The following is a 20,863-nucleotide window of genomic DNA, read 5'->3' as shown; positions in this document are numbered from 1 at the left end:
CTGGCCAACCGACCATGTCACCTCCCCCTGGCCAGGCTGGTCGGACCCCCACCCATGCACGAATTCATGCACCGGGCCTCATATATATATATATATATATACACACACACACACACACACACATATATGTGTATATATATATATATATATGTATATATATGTATGTATATATACATATATACATATATATACATATATACATATATATACACACACACATACACGTGCGTGCACACACACATGCGCACGCACACACACACACTGAGTGGCCAGATTATTATGCGTTCAGAGATCATAATAATCTGGCCACTCAGTGTGTGTGTGTGTGTGTGTGTGTGTGTATATACATATATATATGTATATATATATATGTATATGTATGTATATGTATATGTATATATATGTGTATATATATGCATGTCATTCTCACATTGAAAAGTTTAGGTTCACACAAATCGCATTTTGAGACCATTAACACAAACACATTATAAATAAAGAAATATACCTTAAAAAAAACAATAAATTTAAAAATTAAAACCACACAGCGTACCAGGAGGGCGTAGAAATAGATACTGAAAATGCTTAGAACTGCAGGGTAACTGCATTTCAAAACCTGTGAGTGGGGTCAAGCAGTAATCAGAGGGGAAGTTGCTAGAACATAAAATACCTATTAGGAATTTTTTTTAAAAAGGCTTAATTTTGACGAGATAAACGTTCCCTTTGAGACGTGAGAACCCGAGCAGCCGAACGAACGCGTGAAAAAGAAGGGGAGAACGTAACGAAACTCAGCCAAGAGCCATGGCAGAGTGCACAGCACGGGGGCCAGCGCGGTAAAACGCTGGTTTTAACAAAATCCGCAGGCTTCTGGTGAGACCCATCGCGGAACAGAAAGCCCCCCAGAAATAAACAATACCGATAAGCAAAGGCGGTTAAAAGACAGCGAGAGAATGCCAAAACCGGTGTGGCTCAGTGGCTAGAGCGTCGGCCTGCGGACTGAAGGGTCCCAGGTTCGATTCCGGTCAAGGGCATGTACCTTGGTGGCGGGCACATCCCCAGTGGGAGGTGTGCAGGAGGCAGCTGATGATGTTTCTCTCTCATCGAGGTTTCTAGCTCTCTATCCCTCTCCCTTCCTCTCTGTGAAATATCAATAAAATATATTAAAAAAAAAAAAGACAGCAAGAGAAGCGGAGCACACTTCAGAGGGACTGCGATAGGGAAGATCGCAGGGTTTCTCTGTTTCTGTGAGAACGAGGGGCGACTGGAGGTCGCCAGCGGGGGTATGACTCAGTGTCACCGCTTTCAGAGCTGTTGGGCAGTACATGCTGAAGGCGAGTGCCGGCCTGCACCCCCCCCCCACCCCAGGATTCTCCTAGGCCAGCCGTGGGCAAACTACGGCCCGCGGGCCGGATCCGGCCCATTCGGCTGTTCTATCGGCCCGCAGAGCTGAAAGAGCTGGGGGTTCTCTTGCTCTCCCCTCGGCTCCTTTACTTTGAATTTATATTAGTTCACACAAACACTCCATCCATGCTTTTGTTCCGGCCCTCCGGTCCAGGTTAAGAACCCATGGTGGCCCTCGCGTTAAAAAGTTTGCCCACCCCTGTGACCTAGGCCACACGGTCACCACTGTGTCTGAACAAGAGCGTGCATCGTAGCTTTTGCATAGCAGTGTCGAGCCTAGAGTCAGCGAGAGCACGCGTAAAAGTAGAATGAACAGCTACCTTCATGTCACGGTACGGACACTCCGTGTCCAGGCGTCCTCAAACGACGGCCCGCGGGCCACCTCCGGCCCGCCGAGGACATGGATCCGGCCCGCCGGGTGCCGCTGCCTGTCCTGCTTGGCGGCCGACGCGTCCCGGGCCCGCAGTGCGCATAGGAATTTGTTCATAGTTGTTTTTTTTTTTAAACTATAGTCCGGCCCTCCCACGGTCTGAGGGACAGGGAACTGGCCCCCTGTTTAAAAAGTTTGAGGACCCCTGGTATGCAGTGGAATACCACACAGACATAAGGAATAAACAGCTGCTTCGTAACAACCATGATGACTTGCGTACATAATGTTGAAGAAAAGAAACCAGACACACACTCCCCCGGACTCCGTGCATATGGAGGTCAAGTGCAGGCAAACCTGATCTCCAGTGATCAGAGTCAGAACCCCACCTCGGGGAGGGTTGAGGGAAAAAGAGCAAAAGGCATTTTTCCGGGTCCTGGAAATGTCCCCTGTCTCGGTCTACGTGGTGGTTACACTGGGACATGCACATGTGAAACTTCATCGCACTTCAGATTATACAGATTATAGCAGATTACGGTGTGGATGGTATTTCTATATTAAAACTTTACAAAAAAAGAAGTACTAAATGAGTACGAGATAAAAAGAGTAAGAATATTATGAATGATTTTATACTAATAGCGGGGTAATTTTGATAGTATGGAAACAGTTTTAGAGTAGTATGTTACCGAAGCTGACTCGAGAACAAAAAGCAGTAGGACGATTCCATAAACCTGAGAGAGTTTAATAAATGCTGAAAGCCATCCCACAATGAAAGTACCAGAGCGTACGCATAATTCCAAAGCTATGCCAGGAAATACAGAGCGTGAACACTCAAGTTCATTTAACGAATCCAGTGTGAGTTTGATATCAAAACCAGACAATGAGCCCTGACCGGTGTGGCTCAGTGAGTAGAGCGTCGACCTGCGGACTAAAGGGTCCCCCAGGTTCCATTCTGGTCAAGGGCACATGCCAGGTTGTGAGCTCGATCCCCAGTGAGGAGCGTGCAGGAGGCAGCCAACCAATGATTCTCTCTCATCATTGATGTTTCTCTCTCTCTCTCCTCCTTTCTTCCTCTCTGAAATTAATAAAAGTATATTTTAAAAATAGACAGTGATAGTAAAAGAAAAATTTAGTCAGTTTGACTCATGATGTTACATTTTAAAATTTTAAACAAAATTTTAACAAATTAAATTCACTACGTTAAGTCCTAGCTGGTTTGGCTCAGTGGATAGAGCGTCAGCCTACAGACTGAAGGGTCCTGAGTTCTATTCGGTCAGGGAACATGTCCGGGTTACGGGCTCCATCCCCGGTCTGGGGCGTGCAGGAGGCAGCCGATCAATGATTCTTTCTCATCCTTGATGTTTCTGTTTCTCTTTCCTTCTTCCTTCCTCTCTGAAATCAATAAAAACACATTTAAAAAAAATAAAAATATAAAAAAATAAATTCATTATGTTAAAAAAATATGTCATACTCTGATTAAAGTGGTTTTAAATGTAGATTATAAAAACGTAGGTTAATTTGTATCCGATTCATTCATTCCCTCCGTAGTTTTTGCATTCCAACCCTGTGACAGACACCGTACACAGGTGGGCACTGGGCCCACATGGCAAACACACGGATATTATTTCACGGTTCTCTTGGCAAAGAACCAGCCTTCAAGATCAAATGTGCCCTCAGGTCGCGAATCAGACACACACATGGCTAGGAAGACGGTGCGGGCCAGCGAGAGTAGGCACGGGACTACCGGAATGTGGTAGGACAGTCAGCCGGAAACCCCCAAATACCTTTACCGGAAGCACCGAGTTCGCACTGGCTTCTGAAGAATGTCCACGAGGTCCAGTGTGCGTCTCACACAGATTCCGTATGAAATGAAACGTCGGGTTTGACATGGTCACCCTTTTCTCAGCACGTCCCTCCCCGTCTGTGCTCGGAGCAGGGTTCTCGGGGAGCAGAGCACTGCTGGGGAGGCCCCCACAGTCTCAGCTCTATTTTCTTTTTTTTTTTTTAATATATTTTATTGATTTTTTTACAGAGAGGAAGGGAGAGGAATAGAGAGTTAGAAACATCGATGAGAGAGAAACACCGATCAGCTGCCTCCTGCACACCTCCTACTGGGGATGTGCCCGCAACCAAGGTACATGCCCTTGACCGGAATCGAACCTGGGACCCTTCAGTCTGCAGACCGATGCTCTATCCACTGAGCCACACCGGTTAGGGCTCAGTCTCTATTTTCTAAGGAAACTACTTGCTCTGTCAGACATTGTGAATAATGACCCTGTGGATTATTTTCAGGTCAATATATCCATCTCTTGGGATGATCTGAGCTGGGACTAGATTACAGGGGTGGGCAAACTTTTTGACTCGAGGGCCACAGTGGGTTCTTAAACTGGACCGGAGGACCGGAACAAAAGCATGGATGGAGTGTTTGTGTGAACTAATATAAATTCAAAGTAAAGGAGCGGAGGGGAGAGCAAGAGAACCGGATAGAACAGCCGGATCCGGCCCGCGGGCCGTCGTTTGCCCACGGCTGGCCTAGAAGGTCTTAGCTGACTGTGTGATGTAGAACGTCGGTACGTCTGGTGGCGGCCGTCTGTTCCCCCAATACATTTTTCCAAAAACTCTTACTCGGGTCCACTGTGAGGAGCCAGATGCCCTCGATGCTGTGAAGTGCGTAGACTCCTTCGGCGCGGGCTGGGGCTGGGGCTGGGGCTGGGGCTGCAGAGAGAGGAGACGCGGTTCCTTCCGGGCCCGGGGCCTGGGACGGGATGGGCGTGGAGCTTGGACTGTGACAGCGGACCCTGGGCGGAGAGCGTACTGAGGAGCGAGAACCCCAAGGAGGCCGCAGAGCCAGCCGGCGGCCCGGGAGCCCAGGGCCAAGGGGAGTCGCGAGAAGTTCGAGACGCAGCGAGAGCCAACCTGAGTGAGCAAGTCCTTCTTGGAAATGTGGCCGAATCCACGGCCGCCGGGGTCCTAGGCTTGCTAGAACGTTCTGTGAGTCGCAGGCAAAGGATACTCCATCTCTCTGGACCTCACTCTCACTGTCTGTGGTGAGGAAACGGAAGTACATGAACTCACTTACGCCTTTCGATTCTAAAGGCCCATGCCTGACGCTCTATATAAGCTCGTTCTAGGAAAGCCGTGGGCAAACTACGGCCCGCGGGCCGGATCCGGCTGTTCTATCCGGTTCTCTTGCTCTCCCCTCCGCTCCTTTACTTTGAATTTATATTAGTTCACACAAACACTCCATCCGTGCTTTTGTTCCGGCCCTCCGGTCCAGTTTAAGAACCCATTGTGGCCCTCGAGTCAAAAAGTTTGCCCACCCCTGGGACCTCTGAGAACATGAGGAGTAATAGGGACATGGTGTCCTGTGGTGGTGTTTTTAAAGATGTTTTTGGAAGATGAATGAGAAATAATTTTAAAAACCCCAGTAAGTTCAGTGAAATCAAGGGCTGAAAGAACCCGCCCACTGAGACATTGACACACGTTACACCTGCACGGGGGTCTCTCACAGGGAGAGACCTGTGTCCCTACACCCAGCAGCGCCTTCGTGTTGAGCACAGCAGCAGCAGCAGGAGCAGAGCGAACCCCCAGGGTCGTGGGGGTTGTGTGGGGAGCCGGTGGGGTTCAGAAGAACGTGAGGGAGGAGGGGGCGGGTCTGAGTATCAGGAGACAGCTGTTCACCAGCAGGGATGGAAGGGAGAAGGCGCCCCCATGGTAGGGCGGAGGCGGGCCCCAGGGAACCCTGGGGAGTGGGGGGCTGAGGGAGGGGATCAGTGGAGATAAGCGTGGTAGACAGCAAGGTGCTTTGGGCTCACGCAGGGTAGCTGAGGCTGCTGGAATGAGGGGGAGTCCGTTCAGCCGATGAGACGGGAAAGGCCGGGACGTGGCGTGTCCCTGGAGCTAAGGGTGGCAGGAAGGTCAGGTTGGGAACATGAACTAGAAAGGGGAACGGCCCGGCCCCCCGGGAGCCTTGGTGCAAAGAAAGGCGGGAGGAAGAGCGAGCAGGTCGCCGCATGCCCACACGGTGTGCTGTGGGTGAGTCGTGATGTCGTGGATCGCAGCGGGCACACGATGGGTACGCGGGGCCCTGCAGGCCTGGGAGAGCTTGCCGTCTTTAGGAGAGGACCGTGTGACCGCAGTGGTTCTGACGTCCCGTGTCCTGAGTCGAAGAACATGGACGGGAACGTGGGCAGTGTCCGCCCCTCCTCTCGGGGTCCCTCCCGGTGTCTGTGGCAAGTCTGGCAGATGGCGCCAGGACTCGGGAAGCGTTACAAACCTCGCTCTCCGCTGGCGTTCAGGCAGAAGCGAGGCACGGCAGGACGTGCGTTGAATGGATTCTGGTTTCTCTGGCTCAGAGCTTTCTCCAGGAGTCGGTGGGGTGGTGCCCCTGGGCCAGCTCGGCACGGCCTCTGTGGCACCGGGCGCCGCGGTGCTGGGATGCCCGGCCTGGCGTGTGACCCCCTCTTGGCTCCGAGCACACGGTCCCCACATTCACCACCACGGCGCCTCGTTTTGCCGATGGCGAGACGGGAGGGAAGTGTCAGCTTTTAAAAAAAATACGTTTTCATTGATTTCAGAGAGGCAGGGGGAGGGGGAGAGAGAGAGAAACAGCGGTGATGAGAGAGAATCATCGCTGGGCTACGGCATGCCCCACCCTGGCATCCGAGCCCCCGCCCCCGGCGTGTGCCCTGACCGGGAATCGAACCCTGACCTCGTGGCTGACAGATGGACACGCAGCCACGGAGCCACGGCGCCAGGCAGGTTTTTACGGTGGAAGCAGTGACTAGGTGGTCAGAGCAGCGGATGGTGACGATGGAGCCTTAGCTGGTGTGCGGCGAGCTCTTAGAGATTTCCCTCTCCTCCTTGGGTTGAGGGTACGAGCCTCCTTATTTATCCCCCGCTCCCCGCCTCCTACTTTCTTGAACGTTAGGAACGTGTATCAAACAGTCCGTACGGGAGTAACGGGAACCCACGGTGAGTCATCGATCCCTGCGGCCTGGGAACTGCCAGCCTGCGGCCGGAGGTGCCGGAGAGGGCGAGGGCGAGGGCGCGCTGATCCGGGGGGGGTGGGGGGGGAGCGCTCTGCGTCCGTGACTTTCTGTTTCCGCCCCGACCGCCGTCCAGCGGGTCTGCAGCTCCAGCCTCCCGACCCACTGACCACGGACGCGCTGAGTGCGGTGGGGAGGGTGCAGGCGGGTGTGGATGTCTGAGTGACAGCGCTGGTGTCCCTCACGGCGGGTGGCCCTCCTGGACCCACTGTCACAGCGGATCCGTACATGGCTGTGGCCTGGAGATCAACAGGCAGCGGACCCACCGCGTTAGCCGGGACCATCCGGGTGCAGTTGTCTCCCCTGGGAGCCTGGGGCCTGTGGGGAGACCAGCGAGGGGCCTGGGGCCTGTGGGGGGGGCCAGCGAGGGGGGACCAGTGAGGGGGGACCAGTGAGGGGCCTGTGGGGGGCGCCAGCGAGGGGCCTGGGGCCTGTGAGGGGGGGCCAGTGAGGGGGGACCAGCGAGGGGCCTGGGGGGGGGGCAGTGAGGGGCCTGGGGCCTGTGCAGGGGCGCCAGCGAGGGGCCTGGGGCCTGTGGGGGGGGCAGCGGGGGGGACCAGCGAGGGGCCTGGGGCCTGTGGGGGGGACAGCGAGGGGCCTGGGGCCTGTGGGGGGGGCAGCGGGGGGGACCAGCGAGGGGGGGCCAGCGAGGGGCCTGGGGCCTGTGGGGGGGACCAGCGAGGGGGGACCAGCGAGGGGCCTGGGGCCTGTGGGGGGGGGCAGCGAGGGGGGACCAGCGAGGGGCCTGGGGCCTGTGGGGGGGACAGCGAGGGGCCTGGGGCCTGTGGGGGGGGCAGCGGGGGGGACCAGCGAGGGGGGGCCAGCGAGGGGCCTGGGGCCTGTGCAGAGACACCAGCGAGGGGTCTGGGGAGAGACCCCAGCTTTAGGGAAATATTAGTGCTTGCTGTTCCTTTCACCCATTCTTTCCTTCTCTGTTGCGGGGTTTACTTTCACGTAAGTTCAGAACTGCTTGGAGAACGGCGGATCTAAGTTAGGACCGTGCCTACAGGGTGAGGGGCTTGTGGAAAGCTGTGGGTTTACTGTTTCCACTCACGTAGGAGCCACGTGCTTGCCAGCCAGCCCCTGCCAGGTAAGGGAGCTGTGGGTCTTCCGCGTCGGTGTCACTTGTGATGGACGTACTGGCCCCTGGAATGGCCGTGTCCGCGTACCGCCAGCTGTGGGGCGAGCACAGCGTTTTCCTCCCTCAGATGAAACATGTCAGACCTTACCTTCCTTCCCACACCCCCAGCCTCTCGCCAGTTTGTGATATTCCTCATGCTGTTAATTTTTGTTAATCCTCACCTGAGGATATTTTTTCTCACTGATTTTTAGAGAGAGTGAAAGGGAGGGAGGAGGAGAGAGAATGAGAGAGAGAAAGAGAGAGAGAGACATCGATGTGAGAGTTACACTGGTTGCTTCCTGCACGCACCCCAATGGGATGGGGGGCAGGGGTGGGAGCGAATCTGGGACTGGGGTACATGCCCTTGACCAGGTATTGAACCCATGACTCTTCTGTCTGCGGGCGGACACTAACCACTGAGCAAGCCAGCCAGGGTGTGTCATTAACCTTCAAGCTTTAGTAAATAAACAGTGTGTCCCCCTTATTTATTGTCCTAACATCTAGAACGGTGGCTTCTAGTTTAAAGGACTTCCAGTGTGGTTCCAAGTCCCCATAAAAGGGCAGAACTAATCCTCGACAAGCAGCGCGTGGCCCCAGACCCGTGGTCGGCAAACTGCGGCTCGCGAGCCACAGGCGGCTCTTTGGCCCCTTGAGTGTGGCTCTTCCACAAAATACCACGGCCTGGGCGAGTCTGTTTTGAAGAAGTGGCGTTAGAAGAAGTTTAAGTTTAAAAAAATTGGCTCTCCAAAGAAATGTCAATCGTTGTCCTGTTGATATTTGGCTTTGTTGGCTGATGAGTTTGCCGACCACTGCCCCAGACGGTCCATGGGGAATTCCATTGCATCCCAGTCCTGACGGGAGGCCGGCCCTGCGTGATGCGGGTGCTGCAGGCAGACCAGGCCCGCGCACCTCCGTGGGGTTCTCAGTCGCTCCTCACGTCGGCTCCCAGAGGCAAGCGTCACCCTGTTTAATTTTCAGGGAAGGGGACGGAGACTCGGGTCACTGGAGGGTCTGTCACCAGCTAGAGTACGGAGCCTGGAGGGCAAGGGTTGCAGGAAGTCCACACGTCGCTGCCTTCGGAGCGGCTGGGGACATTCGGGGCGGGTGCTGGGTAGCATTGCTTTGCCACATCCCGGTCCGGGGGTGCCGGGGCGGCTCTGCGGTGAAAGCCGCTGCCCGAGCTTGGGATTCATGGAATGGCAGGGCCGAGGGGGCGGAGCTGCTGCCGAGGGCTGTGGGACATTCTGGAAGAACGGCTCTCTGCCTTCACGCTTCGAGGCCCCGAACACACAGCCGTGGTAGAGAAGAAAGAAGACTAGACGGATACACGGTCAGGTTCCAAACAGTTCGGCCCCGTGGAGATTCAGAAACCGAAGTTACCGAGCACGTGGCTGTCAGGGCTGACGCAGGATCTGCTGGACTCTTCCAGAAATAGGCCGTGGTCCCGGGCTGAGTCTCTGCGGACAGAGGCAGACCCTCTCCCCGAGGCAGGGCCGGGAGGACGTCCGTGGAGCCTGGAGGGGACGTTCTGTCCATCAGCACCGGGGGCTGGGCCTCCAGCGGAGAGCAGAAGGGGTAAGAAGAACAGCATAGTCTGGGGGCTTCACACTGGATCTGCACCCCGACTCTGGTACCCTCGCAGGTCCCCCCACGCCAGCGTCTCGCAGACACAGGACAGGCCCTGTGAGGCCTCGCTGGGCTAGCAGCCTGGGCCGGCCAATAGCAAAGCTCCTGGGAAGGAGAATGAGCCCACAGACCACACTCTTTCACTACCAAGGGCTTCAAATCCAAGATTCCAAAATACGTGAATACGTGTTTGAGCAGCGTTAGGCCAGGACCATGGCGTCCCTCCACATCAGCGTCTGTGAGCTGTGTTAAAGCCCAGGGCGCGGGGCCAGGAGGCATCCCCACCTCGGCTGTGATACTACAGCCTGCACGGCTTGGGACAGGTCACTTAATTCACCTGTACATGAGGCCCGTCCCTCTCCTTTACTCTCACGGTTTTGTTACATGTGAGCTTTAGGCATGCGAGTTCTTTACAGGCTTAAAGCACAGAACCATAGGGAATGGTTCTTAATTTAGCATCGACGTGGAGGGACGTGATGGTTCCTGGCCTCTTGGAGCTTATGCATTAGACTTAACCAAAAACCACCAAGAAATTAAAACTCTTTGCAAAGCTAGTTAGAGCCATAGCACAGATTCTTGTTGGTGCACGCCAAGTCGGGGGTATAACAGGAACGGGGGGCGGGGTGGGGTGGGTAGCAGGGTAGGTTTCATGCTATAGAAACACACACACAAACTAAGTACAGTGAACGGTCCTTGTATCCCCCTTGCTGTTATGAAAATGTCCAAGCACCGCCGACGTGCACGCGTCGTTAACATGTAGCCGTGTTGGCGTCATCTTTCCTGGAGCTCTTGACAGTTAATGACAAACATCATTTCCTTTTACACCAAAGTATTCAGCTCGCCTCTCCTAGCACAAGGGCCGTGCCCACATGATCACAGCACCATTATCAAACCTAACAAGTTGCCGAAACCGGTTTGGCTCAGTGGATAGAGCGTTGGCCTGCGGACTGAAAGGTCCCAGGTTCGATTCTGGTCAAGGGCATGTACCTTGGTTGCGGGCACATCCCCAGTAGGAGGTGTGCAGGAGGCAGCTGATCGATGTTTCTCTCTCATCGATGTTTCTGGCTCTCTATCCCTCTCCCTTCCTCTCTGTGAAATACCAATAAAATATATTAAAAAAACAAACAAACAAAAAAAACTAACAAGTCAGCAGGATTTCCCCAGTGTCCCCTAATAACTCACTGATACTCGTGTTTCCTCAGTTCCTGCAAACACCTTGTTAGCTGTTCTCTCTCCAAATCAAAATCACACATTCTGGTCCAGCCAGCACAGGTGAGCGTCGACCTATGATCCAGGAGGTCACGGTTCGATGCCCGCATTGCCTGCTCGATCCCCAGTGGGGGGGTGTGCAGGAGGCAGCGGATCCATGGTTCTCTCTCACATTCATGTTTCTATCTCTCCCTCTCCCTTCCTCTCTGAAATCAATAAAAATATACACTGAGTGGCCAGATGATGATGATCTCTGAACGCATAATCATCTGGCCACTCAGTATATATCCTATATAATAAAAGGCTAGTATGCAAATTGTCCCCTCAACCAGGAGTTCGACCAGCAGGCAGGCCGGCCAACCGACCATGTCCCCTCCCCCTGGCCAGGCTGGCCGGACCCCACCCATGCATGAATTCATGCATCGGGCCTCTAATATATATATATATATATATATATATATATATATATATATATATATATATATATATATGTATGTATATGTATATGTATGTATACACACACACACACACACATACACATATACACATTGAGTGGCCAGATGATTATGCGTTCAGAGATCATCATCATCTGGCCACTCAGTGTATATTTTTTAAAAATCCCACATTCTAGTCACACACACATTTATTAGTTAAGTCTTTCATCTGAGAACAGCCTTCTACTCCCCTTCCTCCCCACCCGCCCCACCCCCCGGCCCCCGACCTGGACTTTTTGGCGATAACAGGCGGGGATGTGCTGGATTTGTGTGGAAGAATAGTCTGCATTTGTGTAATTCTTTTTTTTTTTTTTTTCCGAAGCATTGGAGCTTCTCTAATGCCGCTTTCCTGAAAGGCATGGTTCGTGGCAGGGTCCTTCCATGTAAGGACACCGCCTGTCGCATCACACCGAGACGTGTCCTGTCGGGTCCCTCCCATGATCATCAGTGAACTCGGTAGCGGGCTCGCTCGCCCGCGGCTCTGTCTCCGTCTCTGTGCAGACCACCTCTCTCTGCAGCTGTCAGAGGCTGAACACGGGGCGTCTCCGGACGCCTCTCCCAGTGGCTCTGGCACCCTTCGTCCTTGTCCTTGGTCCTGTGCATAGCGGATTTCTCACCCCGTCACCCCTCCTCCTGCCGCGCTCCACGGAGGAAAGCCTCCCGCAGCCCATGGGCCCTGAAGAGGCTCGGCCTCTGTTCCCTTCGGTTCCCAATTTCGAGAACAGGAAATTCATGGAGCGGTCACTTCCAGTGGGGGCAACCGAGGTTTTTTTTTCTTTTTCTGCTTTTGAGGATTACTATGGATTCATCGATTTTTTTTTTTTTTTTTACATATACTCAAGTGTTGTTCTTGTTTTAAAGCAATTTACAAGTACGTAGTATTACTTTTTTAATTTGTTGAGGCTAAATGGGAAGCCTGAGTCCTAATGGAGTATAGATTGATGGGGGGGGGGGGGGTAGTCAGAATAATGTTTTCTTTTAAGTGTGTGTTATTAAAGCTCCCAATCATTCTCTTTTTAATTTATGAGATGCTCTTTCCTGAACGCCTCTGAGTACCTTAACCAGAGTCGAACTGAACACAAGAATATCAAAAAGGCACATTCAAATTGTTCGCAAAAATCAATCAAAAATAATGAGGTGCGAGGAAAAAGTTGTATCCCTGATAATTACATCTATCAGTATCAGAAAACAAAAGAGAACGATCCGGAATGACAGGCCCACTCCCAAGCAGCACATTAACAAAGGCTAATGAAAAAAGTCTCTTTTAAAAATTGTTCCAAATTAGCATTTCAAGTCAATTGACAACTTGAGCGCTGCTGAAGGCCGATCTGGGGCCCACACAATGGAAGTTCTGTTCCTACTTTCATCTGCTTTTAACAGGAGCGATCTCACTGGACTTCCGTGCTGTCTCCTATGTAAATGGGGGCCATTGTCCCAGGGAAGCGGCACCTCGCAGGGCGTCCCCCTGTGGTACTTATGGCGCTTAATTGGCGGTTCTGTTTGTGAAGGGGTTGACCTGGAGGAAGGTGAGCAGGGGGGAAAGGTGTTCAGAGCACTCCTCCCAGCATTCCTTGCGTTCTGCCTGAAAAGGGGTTGTTAGCCCAGGGGTGGGCAAACTTTTTGACTCGAGGGCCACAATGGGTTCTTAAACTGGACCGGAGGGCCGGAACAAAAGCATGGATGGAGTGTTTGTGTGAACTAATATAAATTCAAAGTAAACATCATTACATAAAAGGGTACGGTCTTTTTTTTTTATTTCAATAGTTTTATTCATTTCAAACATTTTAACAAGAAGAATGTAAACACTAATTATTATAATTTGAAACTTCGAAAAATGGAGGAATCATAGCACAATAACATACCTTATATTGAAGATGGCAAAGGCAAAATAAAATTGCCTAACAAAGGAAGGTACAAAAGCCTTTCAAATTAAATTTAAATATAATAAAATAATTTAAAACTAAAAAAAATAGAAAAGAACAAAATGTGTAAATGGTAAATTAAACATTTTCTTTAGTGCAACTTCCAAATTATGCCCGGGGCGTAGATGTAGATGGCAATGTAGACTGGGTTGAAAGGTTTTTGGTCTTTAAAACATCAGCTTCAGTGGGAACAGTGTTGTTGGCCTCCTTTTTAGCTAATGCTCTGATCCTGTGCTCTCCAGGGACGTGTCCCCCTACATCACCACGATAACGTGTCTCCGCATTCCCAGGGTGATGTCGGGGGACGCATCCGCGGGCATTACAAGGAGCCTCTGGAAGATGGAGAGGTTGTTCCTCCTACTGAATGGGGATATAAATCCGCCCACTCAGAAGAAGGAGCTGCGGCCGTGTTTCCCGACGTTGCCATGTTAACACTGCTGCTGGTGAAGGAGCAGAGGGGAGAGCAAGAGAACCCTCCGCTCTTTCGGCTCCAAGGGCCGGATAGAACAGCCGAACGGGCCGGATCCGGCCCGCAGGCCGTAGTTTGCCCACGGCGGGGTTAGCCTCTCTGCCACGTTACACAAGGGGTCCTGAGTGTCGAGTTCGGGCCCACGGGTGGGAGTAGTAGAAGAGCCGATTGAAGCCAGAAATAGGGAGAATTCTGTGCTAAACCCAGAGCTGGAGTGGATTTACCTCCAAGCGAATGAGCTCCCCCAGGCCGCCCTGTTCAGAGGTTATGATGGCTTTACTCAGAGATGGGGTGCTCTCATACATTCTGCTAAAAGTCTACAGAAAGGGACGCGTTAAAGGTAATTTAACCTTACTTTTTTTTTAATGAGGGTAAAATTGAATTGTATACCATGGCTTTAAACAGAAAACCTTAGCACATCCCGACTTGCATATCCTGGTGTTGAGAAATGAGATGCGTGGGGAGGTCCAGTTCAACGCACAGCATTGGGAAGGTCCTGGGACATCGTTTGGGGTCACATTAAACCCTGTTTCATCTAGCACCAAATTTAGCAGCTTTTATTTATTTTTTATTTTTTTTAAATATATTTTATTGACAAATTTAGCAGCTTTTAGATAAGAGTATGACTTTGTTAAAAAGAAAAGTAAGTAATATTTTATTAATATAAGAAACATTCAAACCTGTAAAGAACTTTTGTGAGTTTATTTGAGCCAAACTGTCGACAATTGCCGGGAAGCAGAATCTCAACCGACTGGGATGATGCTCCAGAGAGTGACAGTTTTAGACATTACAGTCGGAGGAGGAGACGTGTACGTGGGCGAAGTGCAATCCATTGGTGAGAGATTAGGGAGGCGGGAGCAAGCAAAGGGGGCAGGGGAGGGGGCGGTCCCTGGGATTGGATAAAAAGTAAAATGATAGACATACACAGAGTGGCCAGATGATGATGATCTCTGAACGCATAATCATCTGGCCACTCAGTGTCTATCCTATATAATAAAAGGCTGATATTCAAATCGTCCCCTCAACCCAGGAGTTCGACCAGGAGGCAGGCCGGCCAACTGCCCATGTCCGCTCCCCCCTGACCAGGCTGGCTGGACCCCACCCATGCACGAATTCATGCACCTGGCCTCTAATACACACACACACACACACACACACACACACACACACACACACTGAGTGGCCAGATTATTATGCGTTCAGAGATCATAATAATTTGGTCACTCAGTGTATACTTCTTTTACTTAGGTGGGTGCAGGATCATTAACAGTCAACAGTTAAGTCAGTGACATGGGGGGGGAAAAAAGGAATATTACGTGGACATTCTAAGGATATGTTATCTGAGATGCAAAAAGACAGTAGGATCAGTTAAGGTCAAGATTGACCTTTGTCGAGGAAGATACTGGCCTAGGACGTGACTACCCACCATATCAACTTCTTTTTAATGTAAAATGTTTTGATTTCAGACCATCCTTTGTGGTTATTTTTTTTTAGGTCTCTGAGTTTGCAAGGCCGCCCCGCAGGCCTTCCCTGAGCTGGTCAGGTTAACACGGCCCCTTTTCGCCCACCATTTTAAATGCCATTGTAGGGGTAGAATTACTCTTTGAATTGTCAGCAGTGACAAACGCATCTCTTTCCGTGATAAAGGAAAACGCGTACGTAGATCTTCAAGGTGTCCGTTTATTTGGAAGATGGTAGTGGGGCTCGTATTTCATTATTTCGGTTTGTCAAGTGATTTTTATTCTTTATTATTAGACCAGGAAGGGGGGAAAAAAAAAAAGAAAAGAAGCCGCGCAATATTCCGCCCACATATTCATCAGTCATCATTTCTGGAGACACTTGCCGCCACGCGGTATGTTTTACTGGCCTAACAAGAGGAAGACTAGCCATTAAGTTTATGCCTTTTGTTTTCCAGCAGGGTCGGGTATCAGGAGTGACGCTGGAAGTATGCTAATAAACAACCTGTAATGGAGGTCAGCTGGGAGTAAGAAATATCTCCTAACTAGTTCTAAAGGGAAATAATGTTAAGAAAGGGAGAGGTGTTATTTACGCCACACATGTTGCTCTATATGTCACCCTCCAAAGCATCTTGTGAACAGCTCCGCGCAGTAAATCTTGCTGGTGAATGTCAGGGCGTTCTCCGTCCCTGGGAGATTTAGAGCCGGGGGCCTGCCTCCCGCCTGGCGTGCAGGGCCCGTTAGACGGTGGAGAAAGCTCCCATCAGATCAGCGCCTGCGCTCCGTGCTTTACACGCGCCACCAGTGTCTGCGGCAGAAGCCGACGCTGTGGTGACGATCATGAGAACTTTACATTCCCGGCCTTGCTGACTTGAATCGCGCAGGAGAGGACGCTGATGCTTGGTGCTAAACTTTGGTTTTGTGGAGTCCTTTGCACTTCGTGGCAGATCACAGGCTGGCGTTTCCTACGGCTGCTGTGAGCAAACCAGTTGTGTGTGAGTGCGGCGAAATGATCACCCGGGAAGGACGCCGCAGCCAACGGTCATTAATGTGATTTTACAAATGTCATTTTCTCACATTTGGGAGATTTCAAAAGCGAATTATTTCATGGTGGTTTATTTTGTTTCCTAAGATGGTTTTAATTATAAATATTAAGTTTCATCATAAAGGAATTTATGTGACGGTATTCTGGAAGACGCAGCCAATACTTTTATTGAGTTCATCTAGGAGTACAGAGCCAGACGTAAGGCACAGTCCTAAAGATGTGAAATTATAAAGGCTGCTTTCTTTCAGAGGCCGCGTGTAGAATAAGGGGCTTATTCCTCTTCCCGGTGGCAGGGCCCTGTGACATCAGGCAAGTCTGCTTCCTCGGGCCTCCGTTGCTTTGCTTAGGAGACTGGAAGTCGCTCTGCTCTCTCCTTCACAGGACCTGGTGTAAAGCGATGACTGGTGTTCGAAGGTTCACTGTGATCAATCATATGATTCCCTTATGGGAGAAAATACGTATTTAAACGCTAGGACTTCCCAATTTCTGAAAAAATCATCTAGATTGCAGACTTCAGCGAAAAAGGATAACCTCTAAATCTCTGAGCTAGACCCCCGGAATCTTCACTGATTGGCCATTTTTACGTAGGGTTTATCCAGAAGCAATGCCACAGTGAATTTGATCAGAGTGAACGCCTGACCTTCAACAGCACTCGTTTCTTGAAACTCCACGACCACGTGTTACAGATTTAAAAAAAAGAAAAAATACTCGCTTCTGGGTTTGACTTTAGGAATCTTTAAAAATATAGCATGCTGCCCTAACCGGTGTGGCTCAGTGGATAGAGCGTCGGCCTGTGGACTGAAGGGTCCCAGGTTCGATTCCGGTCAAGGGCATGTACCTTGGTTGCGGGCACATTCCCAGTGGGGGGTGTGCAGGAGGCAGCTGATGGATGTTTCTCTCTCATCGATGTTTCTAACTCTCAATCCCTCTTCCTTCCTCTCTGTAAAAATTCAATAAAATATATTAGAAAAAATATATATAGCATGCTTCCCACTGATTGCAGCTGAACGCGTGGTGCTGGGAAGGAAGTCACCGGGTCTTAGTGAGGAACTCGTGTGACTCGGCCCGAGCAGCCCCACGGTAGGTTAGCGAGCGACGTCTGAAGGACCAGCGTCTCAGAAAAAGCTGCAAATAGGGCTGGGTGTGCGTGTGCGTGTGTGTGTGTGCACATGTGTGTGCATGTGTGTGTGGACGCGTGTGCGTGTTGACAAAGCAGTACAAAGTGCATGCGTCTAAGTAATCCTGTCTGTGCTTGTTTTCTCAGAAGAAGACCTATCAGTGCATCAAATGTCAGATGGTTTTCTACAACGAATGGGATATCCAGGTGCATGTTGCAAATCACATGATTGGTGAGTGACACTCTCAACCTTACTCCGCACGGATGTTTCTCCTGCCTGTGTCCCTCCCTGCCTTGTCGTTCAACCGAGTGAAAGATGAATGAATTGTTCAGCCAGCACTGTGTTACCTAAGCATGATGGATGTTCTGTTATCACTGTTCGTCGGCCCGATCGCGCGTCAGCACGTTGCTTTTCTGGAAGGGCTGGTGTATCCTTCCGCAGAGGGTTACGTATCCGCTGCCCCTCAGAACACAGGTGGTTAGCCGAGGAAACCCCTAATCACACGGTTGCATTCCTGGAAGCGAACAGGAATGGCTCATGCACTGGGTGTTCGCTTTCCGTGGAGTTTGAGACGGGTTTTAATTTCAGAAGTTATTATTATGGTCATGGCACTGCTGTTGCTGCTGAAGCATCTTTGTATCAAAATCCAACGCGGTGAGTTGTTGGGATAGGGACACATACATCATTGAAATGGCCACGAGCTAGTTTGACATGTATGGTTTCCGTAGCCGGGATGGGGTCATGATTGAAAAGATCAGGTAAGGAATGTAGGGCTCCTTGTTTATTCCAGAAGGTTTTACACCGCTCTTGCGAAAGGGGTCTGGGCCACGGTCCCTGGAGTCCCTGCGGACCAGCGTGTCCAGGACGTTGCATGTCTCCCATCCATGTCACTTGTGCATGGTGTCCCGTTATCCCCTCGTTCCTCGGGGCTCACCTCCCGTGCTTTTTAATGGGATCAGCACTTCATAATAACACGGAGCGTTTTACCAGCCGATTAAACGCTATCAAGCAGATCTTTCTCTGCTGGTGAAATGGACAGTGGCTATTTCTTCATACTATTTTCGTACTCATTTGTATTTTTGTACCCTGAGGGTGTTTCTTCTTTCTCACTGGCTGCGTGGCGTTTTGTAACACCATAAATAACGGTGACGTAATATTAAGAACGTCTGATTAGCCTCGCGTTCTCCTGTCATCAGACTCTGAGGCAGGCAGGAATGCCCAGCAGCAGCTTCTCAGAATGTTCTGGGGACGGGTTCCTCCCACTGCTGCCACGGGCCACGAAGACCACCTCGGAGTCTCCTGTAGATACGGATAAGGACAAATTCCAAAGCACGTTGGGAAATGGATGAATAGGTTTGCATCAGGACTTGCTTTATCGTTTTCCAATGATGGGTCTCTGGGAGATGATTGCTCGTAAAAGAGCAAGTGCTTAATTGTGCAAAATGGGACGTGCGTGGAACAGCTGGGATATCGATCGCTTTATCTCTGCGTTCCCCAGGTTTGAGGACCGGTGTGGTTAGTGATGTTCTTGTACCTTGAACAGCATGTTGTTAGATGTGACAGAATGACAGTGACAATTTGCCCGAATGCTTAAAAGAGGGCACACGGTGAGATTCAAATAACGCGTTTTTTCTTGCAGCTCCCTTCTCTTCGGGACAAAAAGAACACACGACTCTCCATAAACGTCCCGAACTGCTTTGTGGGGCTGGGAGGGTGGGTGGGAAGTGAGTTCCTCTTGCTGCCGACCTTTCATCCTTCCCGCCCTGTCTCGGGGGCACAGGCTTGGGGGGAAGGGCGCGCAGCGTGTGGACCTGGACCGAGGGGCGCCCCGTGGTTCGTGCTTCCGAGGAGCCCTGTGTGGTGTAGCCTCGCTTTTGCTTTTGGTTCTGGGTCTGCTCTTCGCCCCAGGACAGGGGAGCGGACCTCGCGTGTCGCCGCCGCAGGGCTGGGGTCCTGGCGCGTGTGAGGCGCCGATGGGGTGCGGGCGGGCCAGGGCGTTCTGGTCCCCGGCTCGGTGCCCTTTGTCCCTGAGGGTCGCGGCCTGCGTGGCCCTTCCTTTCAAGGTGCTCGGTACCCTCCCGTGGTAATGCCTTTCGAGTCCTGGCTGCATTCCTGCGTTTCCCCGGTGCACACCCCCCCCCACCCCGCCTTATGGTGGTTAAAGGGACACGCCCTCTCCCCGGGTCTGAGCATTAACAGCCCACCTTCTACCCGCGAAGCAAACGCTCCTCCTGCTCAGGAGGACCCAGTCACTTAACAGTCAGCTGTTTTTAATGAAGTACGTGCCCCTCCTGCCCGTGCGGCCTCAACGACTGCATCGCATCGTTCGGCTGTCCCGTCCGTGGCCCGTGCATCCCGGCCCTCACGTCCCGGCCCTCACGTCCACGCCCTCACGTCCAGGCCCTCACGTCCCGGCCCTCACGTCCAGACCCTCACGTCCACCCCCTCACACCCAGGCCCTCACGTCCAGGCCCTCACACCCAGACCCTCACACCCAGACCCTCACGTCCAGACCCTCACGTCCAGACCCTCACACCCAGACCCTCACACCCAGACCCTCACGTCCAGACCCTCACGTCCACCCCCTCACACCCAGACCCTCACGTCCAGACCCTCACGTCCAGACCCTCACACCCAGGCCCTCACACCCAGACCCTCACGTCCAGACCCTCACGTCCACCCCCTCACACCCAGACCCTCACGTCCAGACCCTCACGTCCAGACCCTCACACCCAGGCCCTCACACCCAGACCCTCACGTCCAGACCCTCACGTCCACCCCCTCACACCCAGACCCTCATGTCCAGACCCTCACACCCAGGCCCCCACATCCAGACCCTCACGTCCAGACTCTCACGTCCAGGCCCTCACACCCAGACCCTCACGTCCAGACCCTCACGTCCACCCCCTCACACCCAGACCCTCACGTCTACCCCCTCACACCCAGACCCTCACACCCAGACCCTCACGTCCAGACCCTCACGTCCAGACCCTCACACCCAGACCCTCACGTCCAGACCCTCACGTCCACCCCCTCACACCCAGACCCTCACGTCCAGACCCTCACACCCAGGCCCCCACATCCAGACCCTCACGTCCAGACCCTCACGTCCAGACCCTCACGCCCAGACCCTCACGTCCAGACCCTCACACCCAGGCCCTCACATCCAGACCCTCACACCCAGACCCTCACGTCTAGACCCTCACGTCCAGGCCCCCACATCCAGGCCCTCACGTCCAGGCCCCCATATCCAGACCCTCACACCCAGGCCCTCACGTCCAGACCCTTACACCCAGACCCTCACGTCCAGACCCTCACACCCAGACCCTCACGTCCAGACCCTCACGTCCACCCCCTCACACCCAGACCCTCACGTCCAGACCCTCACACCCAGGCCCTCACGTCCAGGCCCTCACGTCCAGACCCTCACACCCAGGCCTTCACGTCCCGGCCCTCACGTCCAGACCCTCACATCCAGACCCTCACGTCCAGACCCTCACACCCAGACCCTCACACCCAGACCCTCACACCCAGACCCTCACGTCCAGACCCTCACACCCAGACCCTCACGTCCAGACCCTCACACCCAG

At 52.4% G+C, this 20,863-nt stretch overlaps 1 protein-coding gene across 4 annotated transcripts in view; it reads left to right on the top strand.

Moving 5' to 3' along the window:
• Positions 1-20,863, top strand: part of ZNF521 (zinc finger protein 521) — a 321,390-nt gene that overhangs the window by 158,317 nt on the left and 142,210 nt on the right. For 3 of the 4 annotated variants that reach the window (XM_080686741.1, XM_080686738.1, XM_080686740.1), the window contains one exon: positions 17,420-17,504. In XM_080686741.1, coding sequence (XP_080542867.1) covers positions 17,420-17,504 — 85 coding nt within the window. The remainder of the gene's footprint in view (positions 1-17,419; positions 17,505-20,863) is intronic. The other variant, XM_080686739.1, reaches the window with a different exon arrangement.

The sequence above is a fragment of the Plecotus auritus genome, assembly GCF_963455305.1.
Source record: "Plecotus auritus genome assembly, chromosome: 8".
Classification (NCBI taxonomy): domain Eukaryota; kingdom Metazoa; phylum Chordata; class Mammalia; order Chiroptera; family Vespertilionidae; genus Plecotus; species Plecotus auritus.
Note: the sequence above shows the minus strand (reverse complement) of the source record. Positions and strands in the feature narration are given on the sequence as shown.